Below are 21,011 nucleotides of genomic sequence, written 5' to 3'. Positions count from 1 at the left end.
TTGCCAGGCGGGACGCAGGCGGAGACATCGTGGGCAGTGGGAAGGGCGAGTTTGGTGCGGTGCGGAAGTCTTTGGAGCCACACCCCCCCTCGGTCGACTCGTCGCTGACCCCGCTGATGTGCGGCGCAAGGCTCGTGGCTGCGGTGAATGTCACGCGCACAGGGCTCCAGCTCGTGCACGCGGTCGTGTCACTGCTCGGTGTTTGTGCTTGTGCTCGGGCCAGAAAGGGGGAGGACGGCGTCAGGACCTAAGGAGATGAAGCCTGAGGGGGAGTATATAACCGGTGTGGGCAACGGACATAGGGATTGGGAGATGCAAGCCGGCGCAGGTGGTGCTCTAGGCAAGTGTGACAGGCGATTGTGAGGGCGCGCGGGCGAGGGCGTGGGTGCCGGGAGGTGGAGGCGGTGGGTTCCGGGAGGAGGAAACAGGAGGGGAACGTGCGGGCGAACGAGTCCTCGGGGACGAGGGTGAGGAGCGTGCTCTCGATCGTCTCCGTGCTAGACACCGCGTCCGACGCCGGGGTTGATGGGGGCACGGACTAGCCAGCCCTTCTCCAACCCGCAGGCGAATCGGCCACATGTATGAACCCCAACCCTGTGGAAGCCGATGGGGCATGAGTGTGGCACAATGCAGCCCGGGTCACAAGAACTCACAAACGGGAGAAGGAGCCCCTCGTGAACATCGAGTCTGACAGGTTGACGGGTAGAGATGGTGGAGGACGCCAAAGGATATGGTGCCGTCCCGCCATCTGGCCTAGGGCTGTGAGAGGAACGAGAAGGAGGAGCGTGGCGAACGCCACTAGGTGAACCTAGTGACGTCGCAGAGCACGTCTGGTCCGGGCCGTGACGCCCGCACCGTCATGCCCCGCGCAGGCCCGCATCTGGACGACTCGCCGTCTGCAGGCCGCGCGATCACACATCATCCTGGTCGCTAGCCCTGGCACCGTCTTCATGGGCATCGTGGGCGTCGAGATAATCATTTCGAGGCCATCATCGTCAGATTGGTTGTCTGGCCTGGGGCTCTGGGAGTAACGAGCAGGAGTCGTCGTCAGAACGTGTAGTCCATAGTGCGAAAGCCCTCAGGTACGTACTTGCATCTCGCCCCCATGCACTGCGCTTCATCCTGCCCTAGTCGGAGTGTGGCGAGCACCGCTAGGCGAACCTAGTGACGTCGCAGAGCACGTCTGGTCCGGGCCGTGACGCCCGCACCGTCATGCCCCGCGCAGGCCCGCATCTGGACGATTCGCCGTCTGCAGGCCGCGCGATCACACTTCCGAGGCAGAACACCGCCAAGTAGGGGGGAGAAGCAGACAGTGGACGCGTGAGGAAGTCATGAGAGAAGCGTAGGCGAGACGGGTGAAGCGAAATGGTGACGCGGATGACGCGGATGGAAAAGGGCAAGGCGGCGGGGAGGACGAGAGCACAACAGGAGAGTGCGAAGAGGGGCGGGCGCAAGAAGGGTGAGCTGGCAGTGCCAAGCGCCAGAGTCCGCGCGTCGATTCCCACGCGTCTGGAGGTGCCTCTACCAGCGCGTCTTTCCGGACTTCGTACGCCACTGGCACCCGTCCTCCTCGTTCTTCCCGTCCTCCCCATCCTCCCCGTCATTTCCTTCTGGCGCAACATCCTCGATGAGCACACGAACGCGCTCCTCGCCCACCGCTTCCTCGACGAGCTGTTGCGGCTCCCTTGGTCTCGGTGAGTCTCCCGTTCTGCTCTCTTGCGCTCCCCGCCTCGTCCGCCGTCTCCCAGTCTCCGGCCGCGCCGCCGGACCCGTCCCGCAACGTGTACGTCCCAACGGATGCGCACGGGACGCTCGTCCCGCCGGTGCAGCCGCCTTGGATCCTTACCCGCAACGGCCCCGGCTCCTTCGCGGGGGTTCCACTTCGCGTCGCCCGCCTGGCCCTCGCGCGCGTTGCGCGCGTCCATGCCGGCGACCTCGTTCGAGTCACCTACCTCGCCCGCCTCTCCCGTCTCGCGCCCGGGTCAACACCGTCCACTTTCCCCGCCTGCATCGCCAACCTATCGCCCAGCCCATGGCATTTTCTTCTCCTGCTCGGCCCGATGTCGCCTCGGCAGCAAGCACGCCGGATCCGCCTCAGCCTCTCCCCGCGGCGGTGCGACCTCGCATGCGGGGGCCGCTGCAGTACACCTGGAGGACTACCCACAGACACTGGTGTCTGCGTACCGCATGGACGACCAGCGCGTGCCCGCGGTGCCCGAGGTAAGCTTCCATAGTCAGCCTCAGAACGTCGTGTTCGCTGACATGAGGTACTGCCCATGGTCGTGCAAACGGCCTCAGCATTCAGCTTACGACCGCGTCGCCCACATCGCCCATCCACATCATTCGCGTCGTCCGCCTCGCTCGCACCCACATCGCCCGCCCCCGTCCGCGTCGTCCCCGCGCCATCGTCTCCCTCGCACGCACACATATCATACGCAACCACGTCCCGTGTCGCCCACTTCGCCCGTGTCACCCACGTCGCCAGCCGCGGTCCGCGTCATGTCTTCCCCTCGCTCACCCACATCACCACCTCCCCTGTGTCGCCCGCGCCTCCTGCATCGCCTACGCGGTCCATGTGGACGGTCAAGCTCGTTGTACCAGACGAGGGTGTGGCTAGAGACACACCTTTGTTGCTAGTGCGGTTAGATAATGGTAGTTCCCAATATACTTCATTTCTCACACACCTCCATGCTGTTGTGAATCATCAATCAATTCTCAGTGATAAGTTGGATGGCATGAACGACAATCAAGACCAAATTACTACTGTCTGGAACCACCACCACTGGCCTCGTTTGCCGACCTGTTCTTCTTACCACCCCTCTTACCCCTCTTCTGCTTTTTCTTTCCAGCGCGGCCATGTTCATGCGCTCCACGAGATCCAGCTTCTACTCGACTACGTCCTTCATCATTCCAAAGAGCAAGTATGGCTGCATAGACCTCATCCCTATTGTAGCGGTTGGTTGAGATCAGTTTGGACATCTTCTCAGTCCACAGATGCCTGTGCTTTGAACACCTGCGGCAGTGCTATGAGCCCATTAATACCCTGAAGTGGTGTTGAATTCTTACATGTGGTTCAGCATTCCAGCTCGGGTAAGTTTGGGCTCAACACAACCGGGTGAGGGGCAGGGGTAGACCCTCATGCTGCTGGGCCCTGGTGTGATAATTAAGTGGAGCTCTACGTCTATAGTGACTGCACTTACCAATGGACGCGAGTACATTGTCAATGAAGGGGGCCATATTTGACCAAATACGGAAGAGCAGCGCGTTCAATTGCAGAATGTCCTCACCCGAGTGGCCTCCGCCTCGCAGGCGGTGATCTCGTTGACTAGTGAGGAGCTTTGCAGTGATATGGAGATTCTGAAGAGATATGAAGTCGCACGCAGCTTTGATGGCATTCTGAGTGTTTCGAACCTATGAGCGGCATCAATATGCATATATCAGGCCATGCAAGGTGTAAAGATCTTACTTGATGCGCACAACCTGCTGGAATGAAGACCATGTCACCAACATACTGTTCGATTGTATAAACCACCACGCCGATGGCTACGAGATCGGAAAGCATGGTTTCGGTGAGCCACACGGTCTGCGAGTGAATGGGGTGGACGTTCTTGACGCCATGGGTCTCAATGAGGTATCGGCAAATCTGGTCTGAATCTTCAAAGCGGAAGACTTGCCAAATCGCACCGGGCCGCGATGGATCCGAGCACCACAACATGTTGTTGACAGCGCACGTAACATCGGCGTGGAGGTTCGTGGTGCCGAAGTTCGCATTTTGATTGCCATTCGCGACGTACATCTTTGGGCCTAGGAACAGCATGTTAGCGTTTGATTAACCGCAATGCTGAGGGAACCATACCGAGATCTGGCTTGTTATCGTTGTCAGCGTAGAACGATGCCATGTTCATGATACCGTCCGCCTTGCACATCTCTTTGCAACCTTCTGGAATCATGAAATAGAACGACTTGAATAGCTTTGGGAACGTTGCCAAGAAATCATTCCTCGAAGGCCAATCCTGCGAGTGAACGATCAGCTAACAGGAGCACGATATGAACAAAACGGGCCACTCACCTTCAGCTTCAGTGGAGGGGTATCACTGAAGTCCGCGTTTTCGAGCTTCGAAAAGAAACTGCCAACAGTGTGACCTTTCACTGTTTGGCCTGTGAGGCAGTTGATCGGGGAAACCTTGACGGCACAGAAGTCCTGTGCTAGTTCGCTGGGTGTCCAGCGCCCCACCACGGCAATACCACGAACAACTACAGGGGCCCGTTTTTCCCATGCAGCTGCGAACGATTCCTGTGTGACGGCATCACCTCGCAAGATGAGAACTTCTGTCTGTCGTGTCTGTGCAGGGACAACACTGGACGACGGTTAGACATACCACAGGCGTGATAAGGGAGATGAGCGCACTAGGCACAAGATGCTTGCTTGATCTGAGAAAACAAGTCATCGAAGTCATGCTGGAAACGAATCTGGGTGATTGGCACAAAGTCGTCCCGGTGAGGCGGAACGGATGGAGTGCGAGAGCACTGGTGCTCATCAGGAGAATGCAGTGGCAACTAAAGAAACCGACAGCTAGTAAGGTAAAGCGCTCAGATTTCCTCGGAAGAACTCACTTGTGCTCCGGGGAACAGGTCGACTCGGCAACAGTTGCATATTTCCAAGCCGCAATGCTTGCACATGAACGAGTTTTCGAAGACCCCAGTCCCACAACGGTCTGTCACGAACATCGTCATAATACGGTAACAACGTGTGGAAACCTCTACGAGTGGACCCACCACAATTGTACCGGAATGCCGGGTCCCTAGACCGATAAATTGACTCAGACAGGGACTCCCGCACCAACAGGGCCTCTTCCATAGTCGGCCGCAACAACGCTGCAACTTTGGGCTGAGAAATACAGATTTAGCAGCCCGGTCAGATAATGTAAGAACGGCAAACTCACAAGTATGAGTTTCGCATAGTCATAGGTCATCAATTTGTCGCCAAATATGCCAGTGAATACCGGGGTTTGACCTCCGTCACTCCCAAAGACCACAGATCCGGAGATAATACGCCGGAAGCCTGTACAGCGCTACAGGTCGTAAGATGGTTCCAGGTGCAGGATATCGCGCTCACCAACGAAAACGCATTGCTTTGGGTCGCCGTCGCGGCACTTCCAACATTGCGGAAGGCCGCTGAACTCTGCAGACAGATTGAGGGCGCGCCCCCGAGCTCGAGAGCTGCACGGCGATATTTGTGTGACGGCCGACACATCCATGAGGGAAAGCACAAGGGAGAACAGTGCCAGGGAGCGCCACCTCACGCGGGCACTGCTCGCACGGCAGCGATGATCCCGCCCAACGACGTCACCGCCGGCGATGCGCGCGCTTGCCCGGCCGTCCGCCTCGCGAACCGCTCTCTCTCTCTCTCTCTGAAAGCAGCCGCGGGGAGCATGCGCCGCAAGCCGCTACCCGGCCGCTCCTCAGCTGCACACGCCGGGTTGTGTCTTGACACTTCCCCTCACTGTTCACTAGCACTCATGCCCCCACGCAGGCTGATCTGCGGCCTCACAACCCTTGGAGCATACGCATATATACTGCCGCAACCGTTCTTCGGATGGGTGGTTCGCTCGGTACTCGGTACGTCCGCGTCTCCGCTTTCCAAGCCGATCCCCCGTCGTCTTTCGCGTGTTCTCCAGGTTCTCTTGCTCCGATGCGTCCCCTCGACACGGCCGCCATCTGCAGCTGTCTCACAGGCTCCTCGACGGCCTTCACGTCACGTTGGTCACCCACACTATCTATTATACTATGTGGCCCGTTTGAGCTCTTCTCGACCAAGAACTTCCTCCGTTAGCGGACGTCACAAAGGTGAGTTTCTATCCTCTCCTCTCCTAATGCTACTCTTCTTCCCTTCCTCTCTCAACGGCACGTCTTCTTGCGTAGCAACTCTCTTCGCAAAGCGTCTTCCTCAACTCGCGCCTCGCCAAATGCCAGACCGGCAAGCCCAACTCCCCCGGGCCTCCTGCCCCCGTTCCTGCGTCGGCGAGCGGGAAAAGCTCGCTGCGGCGAAGCGCAAGCGCGGTGCAGTCGCTGCCGCGGTGTTGTTGCCGTCGCAGGTACGCAGCAGCCCGCCTGGGGTGCAAGGCCGGTGCTACAACCATCACACACAAACTCAAGGAAACGGTCCGGGTCCGTGGCCTCACCACGGCTCGCAGCAGTCCGCCATTCGTGCCGTTTCCGTTTCGCACTTCGTCATCTACACGCCACTCGCCATCTCCTCTCTGCTCTAGCGTCCCCTGCGCCGACGCTTCCCGCGTCGCCGCGTCCTTCATCCTCCGCGCTCTCTCCTTCCCCGCCTTGGGCCAGAGGCTTCCCGCACCAAGCGCACGCTCGATGAGTTCGCACGGGGTTCGCATACATCAACATACGATAAGCCCATCGAGCAGAGTGGGGGTCGCTCATCGACAGGGCGGAAGGAGCGGAACCCTGGAAGGCGAATGCAGATGTGGCGAGTTCTAAACGAGCGAAGCTGCGTCTCTTGGCTCTATGCGTGACGTGTATACATTGCACCTTGTGGCTCCCACGTACCGTTCGATGTTAATGTACCATACGTAAGCTACAACGCGAAGATTTCATCATCTCCGCCATCCCCTCCTCCGTCTTGTTCTTCCGGAGCTGTAATCCCGTGCTCTTCGTTTTCCACAGGGATCAATCTGCGAATCTACTAATGGTCAGTTGCACCGCCCGAGGAGTATTACGCGCTGTTTACCTTGTCCAAGGGTAGCACATGTACGCACGATTTCTCGATGTTTGCGATGCTGATGGGCGTTCGTGCGAAGTGTGATACTACTTGGTCAGCCGCAATTACGATCGGGTCCAAGTAGTGATCGTAATAGAGTTCGCCGCCGACCAGAGGGTAAGTCCTGAATGGATCATGGTTGGCGTCTTCGACAGTGAGCTCCTCCAAGGGCCTCACGAAAAGGTATGTGGCTTCAGGATGACTGGGGGTGGCGAAGCTGAACACCTGGTCTACCCGGCCGGCGCGAACGCTTTGTTGTGAGGACGTTGAGCGAAACAGGATATTGCAGTCTCTATGAGACTTCGAAAAGCTGCAGAACGTCACTCCTTGTTTATAGATACCGTCGCGGGGAACGACCGTGTTGAACAACAGAGTGACGCCACCGTCGTCCCTAGGGCCATCATTGTAAGATGCATATCGTTGTCCATGAGTGTTCGCGTTGAAGAACTGTATGAGAGCCTCAAAACACTGGTCGTCCAGAGCGACTTGTTGGGGCTCGCGTTGACTCTTCGAGACGAGGTCGATGCCAAGAGCATTTGCTTCCCGCAACCTCGTCCCTCGGCGATCCTCAACCGCATCGCGTTCAAAGGCTTGTACAATCTCCAAAACATCATCGCGAATACGCTCATCAGCAGCTAGTGCGCGCAGATTGGATTCTCGGGAGCTGTGCTTCAGGTATGTGGTTTCGAGTTCACCTGCCTCTTTACGATCAATGTCTTGTTACCCACACAGCTGGATATACGCACCGAATCTGGAATTGGTGTTGAGACGTTGAAGCAAAAAGTTCTTGCGTTCAGAGAAGAAGGTTCGGACAGAGTGAAGGGGTCCGAACAGGCGGAAGAAGAACGGAATGTGCAAAGCGTTGTGCTGATTGGGGGTGACGTCGAAGTGGTAGAGTTCAAGAGCCTTTTGGAGATACCGTGATGTAGCTTCCTCGTAAAGTTGTGCCCAGTGTTCAGACATCTCTAGAAGTCCTCCGATGACGATGGCAGTCACTAGATCCATAAAGTTGTCTAGCATATCGCGCTCCCGCCCGCCTTGACCGTGCCAAAGTGGAATGAGAACGATCGGGAGATTCACAACGCAGAATGTGTGCCATTGATCAGCGCTGAGCTTGCCTCTGACTTTCAGGCCAACGTTCGCTGGAACAGGATTCATCCAAGAGGGAAGCAGGGTTTTCGGCATCGCCTCATGGAGTTGCCCAAGAAGCTGTCGTCCGAGGATTGTTGTTTCGCGCTCTTTCGATTGAACATGGTTTTCAGCCTAGAGAAACGTCGTGAGCGTCAGAGAGCGTGCACATATATTATGAAATAATTGTACCCTAGCTTGTGAAGTGGATTCAGCGGTCGCCTCGGGCGCGATCCCTTCCTCTAAAAGCAGCTAGAGAACAAGGTGGGCGTCGATTAATGCGCGGATATGTAAAAACGAGGCCTCGCACTTACCCTTGGTCCGGCTTGTGGGGTAGGAGGGATTGCTTGCCGCACCTGAGATACATTAATTAGACTTCCCAGAAGAACGCGCCACGCTGGTAGAACAAACCAACCATATCGTCGATTGGCAGTGGCGCGGACGCGCGTGTTGGTGTGGGGCTCGATGAAGACGGCGCTGGACTGGGAGTCGTGTGCTATGGTGGTATTCCACGCCGAGGACTGATCAATGGTGCGCTGTCATGTGTCCATCAAAGCAACACACCTGTGAGCTTGTATCATCCGAAATGAGGTTGTCATCATTCTGATGTTCCTGCAGCGGGTGGCATCCGATTAGCATGCGCGCGGCACATCGGTACATATTAACGGCTTCAATGCTCACTGTTATCCACGAAGCCAGAGCTCTGATACGTTCAATCTTGTTATTGCCGTTTGTATTGACTCCAAGTTCAATGCACAATGCTTGCAGCGCGCCTGCGGTGAAACTTTTGCTGATGCTCGTGGGCGCTCTTTTATTCAGAAGCGCTTTCATGAGGAGCGCAGTGCTATCGCGAGGATTTTGAGCGGCCGCGCCGCCCTGCGCCCCGCCCGTGTTGGCATCGGCACCCGCAGCCGACTTGTTGGTTTCGCGCTGTCCTCCGCCCAATCCATGCAAAAGATTATTGAGACCATCAGTCGTGCTCTATCCCTCCACGAAATGCAATGCTGCTTACCCAAGCCATGAGAGCATTGAGCATCTCCTTCTTTGTCTTCTTCGCTGGCATGATCCCGCGAGCCGAACAAAGATGCGATAGAGCAGCATGGCTGCACTTTCCGAGCGCCGTTTTCGACCCCTGAGCAAGCTGAGCCTCCGCATTGCGAATCTCATCTGGTTCCAGGGGAGTCTCCTCTCCTTGAACGTCGTCGGCCTCCGCATTCATTCCCCACAGATCTCGCACGTGGGACTGAAGCAAACCGAGATAGTGGTTGTGCATGGAGTCGATGACCGTGTAGCGAATGGGATCCCAGTAAGGAAGCTCCAACAGCACAGACCATCGGACACTATTCTCCTTGAACGCCTTCTGTCTCTGATGGTTGCTAGTCTTGTCGCGCCAGGCCTGAGCGTCGTTGCGATGTTCTATGAGAGAACGCATAGTCCAGTTCCTGAAGTCGATATTGTTGCGATCCACGTGGAGAAGCTTGCAGACGCTGCAGAAGTACTTGGCGTTGTGACTCCCGAATCCCGATACCTGCCGCGCGGCGAGCAGGTCGCACACCACAGGCACCAAGGCGCAGCGAGCCAGGCGTCCGAAGCGGTGATTGAATGTGCGGGAATAGAAGACTCCGGTGCGCCAGAATATGAGCATGTCGCTGACCAACGGTTGAAGGGCATGGTTGATCTGATCGAGAGAAGGCTTCGTAGGTCCGGGTATGACACCCACGAGAAAGACGTTCTCCGGCAGATAGCGCAGATGCGGCGGAAGATTGAGGCAGTACATGTAAATCCCGGTCACGGTTACGACCTGTTTCGCTGTCTTGTTGTGGAACGGGTTGAAGCCGTCGACAGCCAGTCCAAAAATGTAACGACCTTCTGTGGGGTCCTGAGGACTGACAAATAGACTGCCATCTTCTAGCTTGAGCTGACGAAGCACCGGGGCGTCCCAGATATCCGACATGATTGATTTAGCTTCGCCTTGTGCGCGTTCGAGCGTCGTGTCCATGGCGTCTTCCATGCCTTTCCGGGAAAGGAGACGACCGAGCCACGCCTTCATGTCGCTGTATACGTACAAACGCACCGGTTTGGTGAACTCCTTCCCTTGAACGCGCTTTGTGCGCATCAAGGCTGCGCCGCACGGGTCGCTTTTCTCCGTTGCCCGGTAGGAACACGTCCGCGGCGGCTTTTCGGAGTAGAGCGCGAAGCAAGATGGACAGCAAACGAAGGAGATGGTCGCAGGCTCTAGGTTGAAGCTCCCAATGATAGTGCAAATGTCGATAGGTAGATTGTTGAGAACTTTGCGCTGCTGTTCTACTGGTGCATGGCTCTGACAGGTGGAAAGCGACCTCATATTGGCGAGAAGAACATGTTTCAGAGCGACGAGAAGGAAACGGCTGGTGCGTCGTGTGATTCGATAAATCAGGTGGAGGACGAGAGCTGTGACGTGATGTGCCGCCACGAAGGGGTCGGTAACCTCAAGAGGAATGAAGTGGCATGCTGAAATGCTGGTAAGCGACTCGTGAATTGGCATAAAATGCGGACCATACCAGTGTCGACTGAAGGTACACCACGGTTCTGATGCGCGGCGGTGTTTTTTTGACGGTACCACTCGTGCTCCTTGAGACTTCTCAGCCGAAGGTGCTCTTGATTGAGGGCGTCTTCCATGAGGATGAGGTGCTTTTCGAGGTCAGACCGCCCAAGGACTGCCAGGTCGGAAACATAAGCCCTCGTTGCCACGATCCACGCTTCGTGTCGTAGAATACGTTTGTTGCACTCCTTTGAGGGATCCAAAGCGAGAAGTCGATCGATATTGGGATCGTCGGGCAGAGGCAGAACTTCGGAGCCAAGGTATAGGGATGGATGAGATTGGAAGGACAGGGCGCCGCCACATGTAAATAGACTGCACTCGTCTTCCACGTACGATACTAGGAATGCGACGTCCCCTTCGTCTGGGGTTGGCTTTGACGCGGCAGAATGATCGTACGGTGTGGCGGGCGGAGGGATAGGCGGTGTAGCTGTGGATGGAAGTTCGGGCGGCATCATTCGGGGTGGAGTTCGGGGTGGAAGGTGGGACGGCAGATCTTCTTTGTGACGTTTTCTTGGAGGCGCTTCATGGGATAGATCGTCTTGGGCGTCGTCCGCGCGATCTGCAGCGTACATTCGCCTTCTTTCCTCCTGGTATCTAGTTAATTTGCGGCCTGTTAGAATATCAGCATAGTCAAAGCTTAAGATCGGGAGTAGGTACGAACGTCTCTTGTGCCGACGCTCGCCTGTTGAATTATCAGATTCCGGAGAGACGTCAGGGGAATCTTAAAAGTGGCGCTTTAGGACAAACGAGATGAGCCCAAAACCAATGAAGAACAAACCTATCGTCGTCCTGTCTGGAGCACCTCCCAGCAGTCGGAACCGAACCTGCAACGTTGAAAGGTTCTGGACCCCAATAGTGGCAAGACAAGTGTGTTCGGAGATGGGGGACCGGCCGAAGGGATCAAAGTAGATGATGGGACGTATTCTACTACTAGTAGGCAAAACATGTCGGCAGTGCAACGCCCACAGGATGTCGGATATCTTCCATTCGGGGTGAACCACTACAAAGCGTGATTTAATTCACAACAAGGTTGGTGAGAGCAAGGAACGCACGTAAGGGGGTTGACCGAGAACCTACCCCAAGGATGAACACCGTAATCCGTCGCTTTCCGCGGCGTTGTTGCACAGCACGTCTATCAACTGGAGGAGGGTGACGAATTCGTGGGTGAAGATCTACCAAAAAAATTTAGCTTGAACGTGTTTCAGATGGATTGGAAGCTTACAGAAGGCGGCACCACATAGGAGCAATAGTTCCATCAGAGGTATCATGAACAGGCAGCACACCATCCAACGCTGGGGGACATCTTCGTGGATTTTGATGGCGTAAACTTGCGCGGCAAGTCCAAAGGCCAATCCGAGCCAAAGAGCGCGCAATCCATTAACGATGGTGGAAGTCCGGTGAGAGGAGACCGTCGCGTCCGTGCGACTTGTGAAACGTATGCGATATCGGGGTGCTGCGAAGTGTAGTGGCATGCTCGTGGATGAAAGCTGATTTATGTAAGGAAGCCGAAAATGCGATGGCCTAGCACACCGCAGGCCGCATCACTAAACGCGGGAACTCCGGCCACGTGAGATCTGGCAAGCGCCGGTTGATCGCAAGATGATCATGTTCAGCGATAAAATCCCGAAGTATCATTCAGAGTTGGCGTGACAGCTGGTCATTAACAATTACCTTAGCGCGATAGGCAAAGACTGCTCGGATCTCTAACGGAGCGATTGATCGTACATGCAGTGGGGAGGGGTGCACGGCCACGTTGCGACGGTCGCGCGCAGAACGGATTCCGGAAGGACGATAACGATGAAATGAGCTGTGTTGTTCGCTAGCATAAGACAGTGCAAATGCTGAGGCTAAGTACTATCGTAGATGAGAGATGTGGAGCTCTGGACCCTGTCATGGGCGCGGCGAGAATGAGTAACGCAGAATGTAAGGTAATATCGGAAGCAGCCAAGCCCATGACACCATCCCCTCTTCAAGGGAACGACTTTACAGGCTCGAAGAAAAGAAAATCTCAAGACAGTGCTGAACGCAATGGCAAGGCGGCGTGGCTAGGCAGGAGGTAGAGATAACGAAGGAGAAACAAGGTGGCAAAAGACGGAATAGAGGGTGAACGAAACTGGGAATGCGAGGCGGCGTAGAGCACGAGTGCGAGTGAACAAGCGCGGTCCGATTGTACGGCAGGCCACGCGCGCGAGGACGGAGCGGGACCGCGCGATGTAGGATGTAGGGCGGCGAGGAATGGAGGGAATGGAAAAGACGGAATAGTTGGAGAACAGGGCTGGAGTGCGGAGCGGCATGGAACGCGAGCGCAAGTGAACAAGCGTGGGCCGATTGAGTGACAGGGCTGCGCGCGCGAGGACGGAGCGCGACCGCGCGATGTGATGTTGAGGCTTGAGATGCGAGGTAACGATGGAGGATGGGATGGAGTAGGACGGCAACGATGTATGTGCAGGGACGCGAGTCCGCGACAGGAAGAGGCAAAGAAGGGGAGGGCGCTGAAGGACGAATGAAAAGCGTACTTGAAGAAATCGACTGACTACGACATCTCCGATTGCGATCTGCTCGTGGTAACTCCTGCATCCCTAAGCGCGTGGACGTGGTACTTGGGACCAGCGGCGAAAGGAGCCAAACGGAACGGCTGAGCGGAAAGTCGGGGTCGAACTTGATGGTGCAGATGTAGGAAATGAGAGTCGAAAATAGAAGAGGAGGAGAAGAGGAGACGATACGGAGAAGCGCGCGGGACCGTGGCTTGCGGAGCAATGACGTCCAATAGGCGAACAATGTTCGCGTGCGAAGGACGATGGCGGAGAGCAACGAGAATGAGGTCGAGGTACGAGTGCGCGCGGCAAGCTCGGCGTCGTTGAACGCCGAGCGCCTGTGGCAAAGGCTCGGGGGCGGACAGGGGAGGGGAATGAGTGACAATATGATGCGCAGGATATGGATGAGCGAGGAAAGCATAGGTAATCGGCTTGGGAATCATGTTGTCAACAAGACACGCACCTGGGATCCGTAGTCTACCGTCGCCTGCACCCCACCGGCGCGAGCTGGACGAAAGATCCAGCGACCCGGCGCAATGGTTGTGCCAACGTTCGCTGTCAAAACAGAAAGCAAAAAAGCGAACCTGTCCCATCATTCCACAGCATCTATGCGCACTCCCAATTGTCGTTCTCTCCCTCCGCATAGTGTGAACGAGCGCGGCGGCGCAGATAGAGGGCGCAGGCGCCGTTTGGGATGGCCAACCCCTCCTCCCAGCCATCCAAGAGGCTACGTTCGGAGTCTTGAAGGGCTGGGCTTCCAGAAGGCTGGGGGATCCAGTTCGAACGAAGAGGCGGTTAATTGGCCGCGCGAAGATACCAACCGGCGGGATGAGGATGCCAATCGCCGAATAGGAATGCCGATCGAGGCGGGCACAAGGTGGTGAATAATGGAGAGGGTCCGTGTTGGCGGGTGAAACACGACCCCAGCAGTGACGTTGGCCGCGGTTGGCGGGCAATTTGAATCCTGCGTTCGCGGGCAGCAGTCGGAAGCTGATTCGCGCAATCGGGGCAAGGGTCGGTGTAACGCCCGGGAGCGCAGGGTGCCAGAACGTCCATATGCGCACCTCTGCCGCCAACGAGAATAATTGATGATGCTGCGTGTCAAGGAGGCAACTCGAGGCGGAAGGGTCGTTGAATCGGGAGGATGCGATAAATGCGCATGGCGAGGCCCGGCGACTGTCGCGCGCGGTCGCGGACCATCTGAAGACGGGTGTCGGTCTCGTCGCAGCGCGCTCTGCGCGGTCCGCGGGCTCCGTTAGGGCTGTACGGGCTGCGTGCAAGACCTGGGGCTGGAGTAGACCTTGTGCGAGTGGGGATGCGGAAGGTGTTTCGCAGAGGATTGGAAGGCGGCGAGCTCAGACTTAAGCGCCCCTGTTTCGCGGGACACTTTCGAGAGCACTTCTGTGAGTTGGGATGAGGGAACAGGCAGGCAGTCTAACGGGTTGGTGATGGCACGATTGAGGAAGATGCTAGGCGAACGCAGTGCAAGCAGGCCATGGCAGACACCGAGCGGGAAGGTGCGTTGATTGAAGCGCCTGGCCCTGTGCGACCTTTCCTCCAAAATCAGTCCGCATAGTCTCCAGGTATAGTTCAAGCTCAACCAAGTATGACGACGAACAAACGTCCATGAAGTCGGGTCAACGGGTTACGTAGTCCAGAGCGACGAGCTGCCCTGGCTCTCTCTCTCCCTTCTTCCCGCACCCAATGTCTGCATCCATATACATCTGTACGCAGCATCTGCTCGCTACTCGCTCGCGTGACCGCCTGAGTCCTTCCACTCGCATCCATGCTAGGTTGGATTCATCTCGACATCCGAATGCGTCAAGCCGCCCGCAATGCCAAGCTGATCCATCTCGGAGTCCACAGCGTCTATACGCTCTAGTAGTTGCGAGTTCTGCGCGCTATCTCGTCAATAACTATGGTGGGAAAGGTACAAGAGGGCTTACATCATTTCTAGTGGCTTGCAGAGTCTCGCCCAAAGCTCGCAGCTTGGTGCAGCCATGTCAAACACTACTCTGGAGGGTCAAAGTGTTATGGAAAGCTTACCTCATCTGGTAGCTTAGTCAGAGCCTGCAACGATGAACTAGTTGGCCGAATGGCAGCAGCATCCGCCATGGATGAGATTTCCTCAGCCAGTGAAACATAGTCCTCGATGAGCTGTGGGGGTATTATCTAAGCTCAGTTCAAAGTCACCCATGATAGATATGGCATACCTTAGCCCTGCGCGGACTGACGACTGGAGTCTGTGGAGCGCGCGGCACTGCTACCACAGGTTGGTGATGACTGGCGGTTTCGGTCAGACAACATGCGGCCTAGAGGCAAACGGCGACGTACAAGAGCCGTCCGAGGTCGGTCAATGATAGCACGTAGTGTTCAACTTTCACGCGCCCGTGATATATCTGCGCAGCATTAATTGTGCCAGCATGGCATGAGCTGTCGGTGCGCGCACCTCATCCAAGATTATGATCTCCAACGCTCGTCGAAAAGGGGACGTTTTCTCGTACATACTCCTGAGGCAACGACCACGAACTGTGGACTAATCCCATCAGCTATCAACGACTTATGAGCCCATGATATGATCTCGCCTTTTCGAATAAAATTGGGAACGGCAATGTGTGGCGCATTGTTTTGAGCAAGTTCGTGAAGGACCTCTATCACTCCTAGTTGCAATGCGAGCATGATGAGTTGCCATGCATCAGGTGAAAACAGTCGACTTACGATAACGGAGAGCGTCCGATGGAGGCATGGTGGTCGAAGGCTGGAGAGTACAAAGGGTCGATGGTGGCTGCACGAGGGTGAGAGGCATCAAGGCGTGGAGAGGTATATATATGTCAAACGAGTGGCATCGGCATCATGCGCTACAACACGAGGCAGCAAGCGGGCAGTCTCAGTCGCCGTATCGTATATTCGGGTTCACCGCATATGTAGCTGGCATAAATAGACATGAATACTCACTCCGAGAAGGGTCTTCCAGCCCAGCGCTGTCGGCCAGAATCATTCCGTACTAGGCTTTGCAGCTCAGGGTCCAAGCTCGAAAGCGGGAGTGCAACGGTTATTATCCATCCTGTGAATGTGTAAGCAGAGTTCTGCGCGAACCTCAGTGTCGAGTCCTCACAGTACTTGAGAGAGCTCGAAGGAAAAGGCAGCCGGCTGCGAACCCATGCGCGTCGCGGGCGGTATACTGGTGGCGCGCGAGCCAGAGCTCATGATCAGCGTGATCCCTGCAGAAGCCGATGGAAACGTCGACGCACCGCGCTCCCCGGGGAATCTCGGATGATGCTGAAGTATACGGCGGCCGGCGCTGGCGCGACCCGCGCTAGCAAAAAGGAAATGCGCTGCAGGCGCGCGCGCCTGATATACAGGCCGTATCGAGCGTATAGCCATCACACCCAAAGATCAAAGATACATGCCTGCTCGTAGACGGGGAATGCGATGTGGAAGTGGGCGAGACTGATGGGGTGGGCGGCGCGGCGCGAGCGAGGCAGGCGGGGTGGGGACAACTCGCTGGCGGCTCGTGGGCGAGGTGGGCAGCGTGGACGCCGGCAGGGGCGCGATGAGGGAGACGCCGCGGGGCAGCGCGGGCACGGCGGCGGAGCAGGCGAAGGCAAGTAAGTGCAGACATAGCAGCGAAAGACATCGCTCACATTGCTAAGTCCCGCTCAAGCTTCGTTTTGAAGCGTGCACCAATGATCGGCGCTGGCCATCGCGCCGCGCCGAATTTGCGATGGTGCTGGACGCGGCGCGGGGATATGTTGAGGGAGGTGCGGGCGATGGACTCACGATTGGATAGCCTCGAGCGCACCACCGGGTCTTGTCGATCGCGGGATGCGCCAGCTTCCAAGGGCAGGGCATGATTCAATTGGGCCCTGGGACCGGGGGAGGCGTGAGCAGGATGCGCGAGCTTGAACGGGATCATACCAACACGTCTCTTCAGCTTCACGGCGGCCGGGGAACTGCGTCTTGGAAGAGCTCGGGCTCTCTGAAGGCGAAGGTCTTGGGTGAGCCGCCGCGAGGCAGCCGATGTATGGCGAGCCGAGCGCGTCGGACGTAGTGCTAGAACGTGGCTGGATCGAACGCAACGCGGTTTGCGGTTTGCGGTTTGCGGTTTGCGGTTTGCGGTTTGCGGTGGCGTCGATGGGTGGCAGAGGGGGAGACGAGGAGACAACCACTTTCGTGCGGAGGAGGAGGAGGTTATCTCAGCCAGCAGCGCGCCAACACTGCCAGAGGAAGAGGAGGCGGGCGATTCCTGCTCACGAGAAGCGCCGAGATCGGCGTGGGTCGCCCGGTCTACGGCGTCCAGCTCTGGACGTGCGCGCCTGATTTGTATGAAGTGGATGTAGAATCATGTGATGTAGGTACACTGGTGCATGTAGTAAAACGGGCCAAGAGCGCCCGCGTGCTCTGCGGGTCCGACACGATGCAGCGCGCTCGCGCGCGCGAGGCGGGGCCTACTGCACGAGGCTTGGGCCCGCCCGTGCGCCATGCGTCGAGACTGCCGGGCTAGCGGCGCTCTGAGGCACGACCTTGCTCTGGCTCTGTGGGAGACGGAAGGTGAGCGACGAGTCCCACGGAAAGCAGAGAGAAAGGTCTGCCACCGAAACTATGAAAGAAGAAAAATCAGAGAAGAAAACGGGGAGAGGAGGGAGGGTCAAAGATTTCGGGGTTGATGAAAAGGTTGGAGCGGCAAGGCGGAGAGAGGAATGAGTGAGGCGGACGGCGTGAGGAGGAGCGTCGAGGTAAGAGGCAAGCGATGGGCGCTTGCCTGCCGTCGCTCCTCCCGCCGTAGACTCGCGCCTGTCTCCTTCGCTCGTTCCTCGCTTCCACTCCAGACCATACGACTCCGCTAAGTGACATAATCGCCTGCCTCCTCCGCGCTCAGATCAGCAAAGCAGGAATTTGCAGATAATGCGTTGCAGCCCCGCAGAGAAGCAGACGACAGACGGACAGTACCCAGCAGTCGAGCAGTTGACCGCTGGGTCTTCTTGCGCAGTTGCGCAGACGGCGCCGGTGGGTCTGGATGGCGCATGAACCACTAGGGGGATGAAGCAATTGCATTATTAGGATGCTCTAGGCGAGAATACAATGGCATATATGTAGTAACGAGATACGCGATTCCTTGGGAATGGGAAACAGCATCAGGGCACACGCAAAGTCCGTCGTCCGAGCGTTCGTACTTGCTGAGCGATGCATCAGGGCGGATGTCGCAGTCTCAACTGACACAACCAGAGGGCTCAAGGTGGTGCGCGCATGCGCCGAATTTCGGAGGGCGCCCAGCAGCTGGGGGTGAGCGCAGTGAGCTCGACGTATCTGCTCCTGGCGACAAGACGTCACCGCAGCGGATGGTACATGCTGATTAACGGTGGCGTGTGGTGCCGGTCCTTCGTGCTTGCGTGGTGGGTTTTAGGCTAGCGCCAGGCCGCTGAGAGCCACGAGGGAGGTATGGAAGTCAGAGTAGTCACATACTCACCAAAGCACCGACGGCAAGGCGCGGAGCCGCGCATGGATGTCTAGCTGCCCCACGAGGGGTGGTAGAGGTAGACGCTAAAGTTCTTTCAGAACCAAAGAATCGCGCGGACAATCGTCGCGGTAATTGAGGTGAAGGCGAGACCGCACGAAGCCCTGAAGGTTGTGTTGTACGAACGGCGGTGAATACGTGAGAACCTTAAGAAGGGGAAGCCAGGCCGGAGGGAGATACGCACGAGAGGAAGAGGCGGCTGTATGCCTTGCAGGCCTCCGTGTTGAAACGTTGAATGTCGAACCGCCGTTCAATATCCGCGATAGGTTTAAAAGTGCCAAGAACCCTCCGTGACTTGCTATCAGCAGCCTGCGACGTGCATAGAACGGCCATTGTACTCACGCTTGAACACAAACAAGCAGACCATGACGTTCCCATCTGCCCACCCAGATAGATATACGTGAGCGCGAGGGTGGGGAGCACAAGGAGCGAGCTCACAGCCTCCCAACGAACGCGCCTGTCTTGGCCTGGACGGAGCGGAGTGGGCGAGGTAAAAAGGGCGCGGGGTTGCGAGGATGGAAGGGAGATGAGATGGCGGAAGCTTCAGCAAAAGTGCGTTCGGCCAGGTAAGGATCCCAGGCATTGGAATTCCCGGGATGGCGGCCCGGCTATTGGAATGCGATTAGAATTGCCCAATATTCGCTTGGGATGTGGCACCGAATTGGGATGCACGGGCGCCATCCTGGGAATTCGAATGCCATATTCCGATGATACCGCAATGGCTCGGGGCGTGGCCAGGCTGTGAAAAAAGCAACACAACGAGCGGGGCGCGACGGAGTTGGTTGGGCGTCATTTCTGAAACATCGGCGCCGCTCTTTCTCGACCAGTGACAAGCACCAGCTGGAATGAGCGCAGGCTCTCGGAGCCCCGTCAAGTTGCCAGTACTTCGGCGACCGCGATGCTTATGAGATCTGAGGCCGAAGCTATGTACGCATGCCTTGTTTGCTACCCCGCTAATAGTAGTGGGTGCATTCCCCTACTTTTCTTTGAGACTGCGCTCGGGTCATCCGGCAGGGACTGGTGATGCGCCGTGGACTTCCAGGCCCTCACTTGGCATGCCGTCTACGCCCAGCACAGTCCCCACGACGACCACGCACTGCGGTGTCGTCAATGGCGCTTTGACAGAACCATGCTGGTTGGTAGTTCCGCCGCCCACGCATCCGCTCACTCATGCACCTCTCCGGCGCCCATGCACCCTCCTCTTGTAGTGGCCTACACTGCTTTCACGTCCTCTACAAGCTCACACATTCAAGGATCTCTCTTGGCACCTCTCTCAACTTTGATTTTGCACCACGCTGCGCCCGTACGTTTTTATTTGTTTCACGTTGACAGGTTCTGTTCACCTGGTACAAGACCGTGTTTGGTCCGCCTGCGATGGGATACCGAGGACGTCATCGAATGAACATGGGCTGCTGCCATTGTATGTCTTGATACCGCTTTGTGACCATACAAACTTACCGCTTGCCGTGGCTTACTCCGTACGTATGAGGCCCAGCGCCTCTCGCGCACCATGGAGACAGAGAACCAGTCGCCCTTCAACCGGAAGACATTCCACCTCCCGGATTGGCCCGAGCAGGAGGCACGCGACGCAGACATGCGCGCCGCGATCGTGCGGGGGCTCGAGCGGCTCCGCGAGGGGCGTGCGGTCGGCGCGGGCGAAGTCGGGTGGAGCGCGGGCACCGCGACCCAGCGGGCGGGCGAGCACAAGAACGCGGGGCAAGTTTCTGGACGAGGCCGCTGAGCGCTGAGCGGTGGTAGCGCGAGACGGGCGCGGTGACGCTCGCAACGCTGGCGCTCTGCTGTCGAGGCCATGAGAATCGGCCGCGGTCGCCTCTCCTCGTGCCGCTTTTGATTCCCACCCTCTGCGCTTGGTGCCTGTGGACAGCGGATCGACTTGTTGAAAGGTTAACATCGACTGCTTTCGACCGCGAGTGCGGAGGACGTTGAGGCGGAGAACGCGAGGCGGAGAAAGTTCTCCACCCTCATGTTCTCCGCGGCCCGCCCTCGCATCAATGTCTTCCGCTTCCATCCGCCACCCTCGTATTCTCGCCCTCTGTGCTCATGTCTTCCGCCCTCTGTGCTTGCGTCCTCCTCGCGTCCTCCTCGCGTCCTCCTCGCGTCCTCCGCCTCCTGCCCTCCGCCTCCTGCCCTCCGCCTCCTGCCCTCCGCCTCCCATTCTCCGCCTCACGTTCTCCGCCTCAATGTCCTCCGCTTTCGCCTGCAGCCTGCTTTCGCGTTCTCCGCCCTCGTGTCCTCTGCTCTCGCCCGGCCCACTCTCGCTGCGGTACGCCCCTTCTCCGTCACGTCTACTTCGTTCAAACTCGTGACTGACATGCGTGCATTTACTTCCACAGTGCGATCTGCGAGCTGATGCGACCCAGCCTTAAAAGGGAGGCGCTTATGATAACGCGGTTGGAAAAGTCCCCGGGCGCAGATGGCGTCCTCCTCTACAGCGTTGCGGCGTCGATCCGCTCG

General features: G+C 57.3%; 3 protein-coding genes across 3 annotated transcripts; 1 reads left to right on the top strand and 2 right to left on the bottom strand.

Moving 5' to 3' along the window:
• Positions 1-3,102: 3,102 nt before the first annotated feature.
• On the bottom strand, positions 3,103-4,327 carry BXZ73DRAFT_56799 (uncharacterized protein; the record flags this gene model as incomplete). Its single annotated transcript, XM_048021510.1, has 4 exons — positions 3,103-3,411; positions 3,467-3,804; positions 3,857-4,013; positions 4,070-4,327. Coding segments are annotated over 4 exons (1,062 nt in total), but the record flags the coding sequence as incomplete, so codon positions are not given.
• A 3,195-nt stretch (positions 4,328-7,522) lies between these two features.
• Positions 7,523-9,602, bottom strand: BXZ73DRAFT_15955 (uncharacterized protein; the record flags this gene model as incomplete). The annotated part of the gene is made up of 3 exons (XM_048017522.1): positions 7,523-7,987; positions 8,588-8,609; positions 9,016-9,602. Coding segments are annotated over 3 exons (1,074 nt in total), but the record flags the coding sequence as incomplete, so codon positions are not given.
• A 10,444-nt stretch (positions 9,603-20,046) lies between these two features.
• Positions 20,047-20,923, top strand: BXZ73DRAFT_107849 (uncharacterized protein; the record flags this gene model as incomplete). The annotated part of the gene is made up of 3 exons (XM_048017014.1): positions 20,047-20,256; positions 20,761-20,820; positions 20,891-20,923. The coding sequence occupies 3 exons, from the start codon at positions 20,047-20,049 to the stop codon at positions 20,921-20,923; spliced, it is 303 nt and encodes a 100-aa protein (XP_047871536.1).
• Between the last annotated feature and the right edge of the window lie 88 nt (positions 20,924-21,011).

Source organism: Epithele typhae (genome assembly GCF_022376455.1).
Source record: "Epithele typhae strain CBS 203.58 chromosome Unknown BXZ73scaffold_127, whole genome shotgun sequence".
Classification (NCBI taxonomy): Eukaryota; Fungi; Basidiomycota; class Agaricomycetes; order Polyporales; family Epitheliaceae; genus Epithele; species Epithele typhae.
Note: the sequence above shows the minus strand (reverse complement) of the source record. Positions and strands in the feature narration are given on the sequence as shown.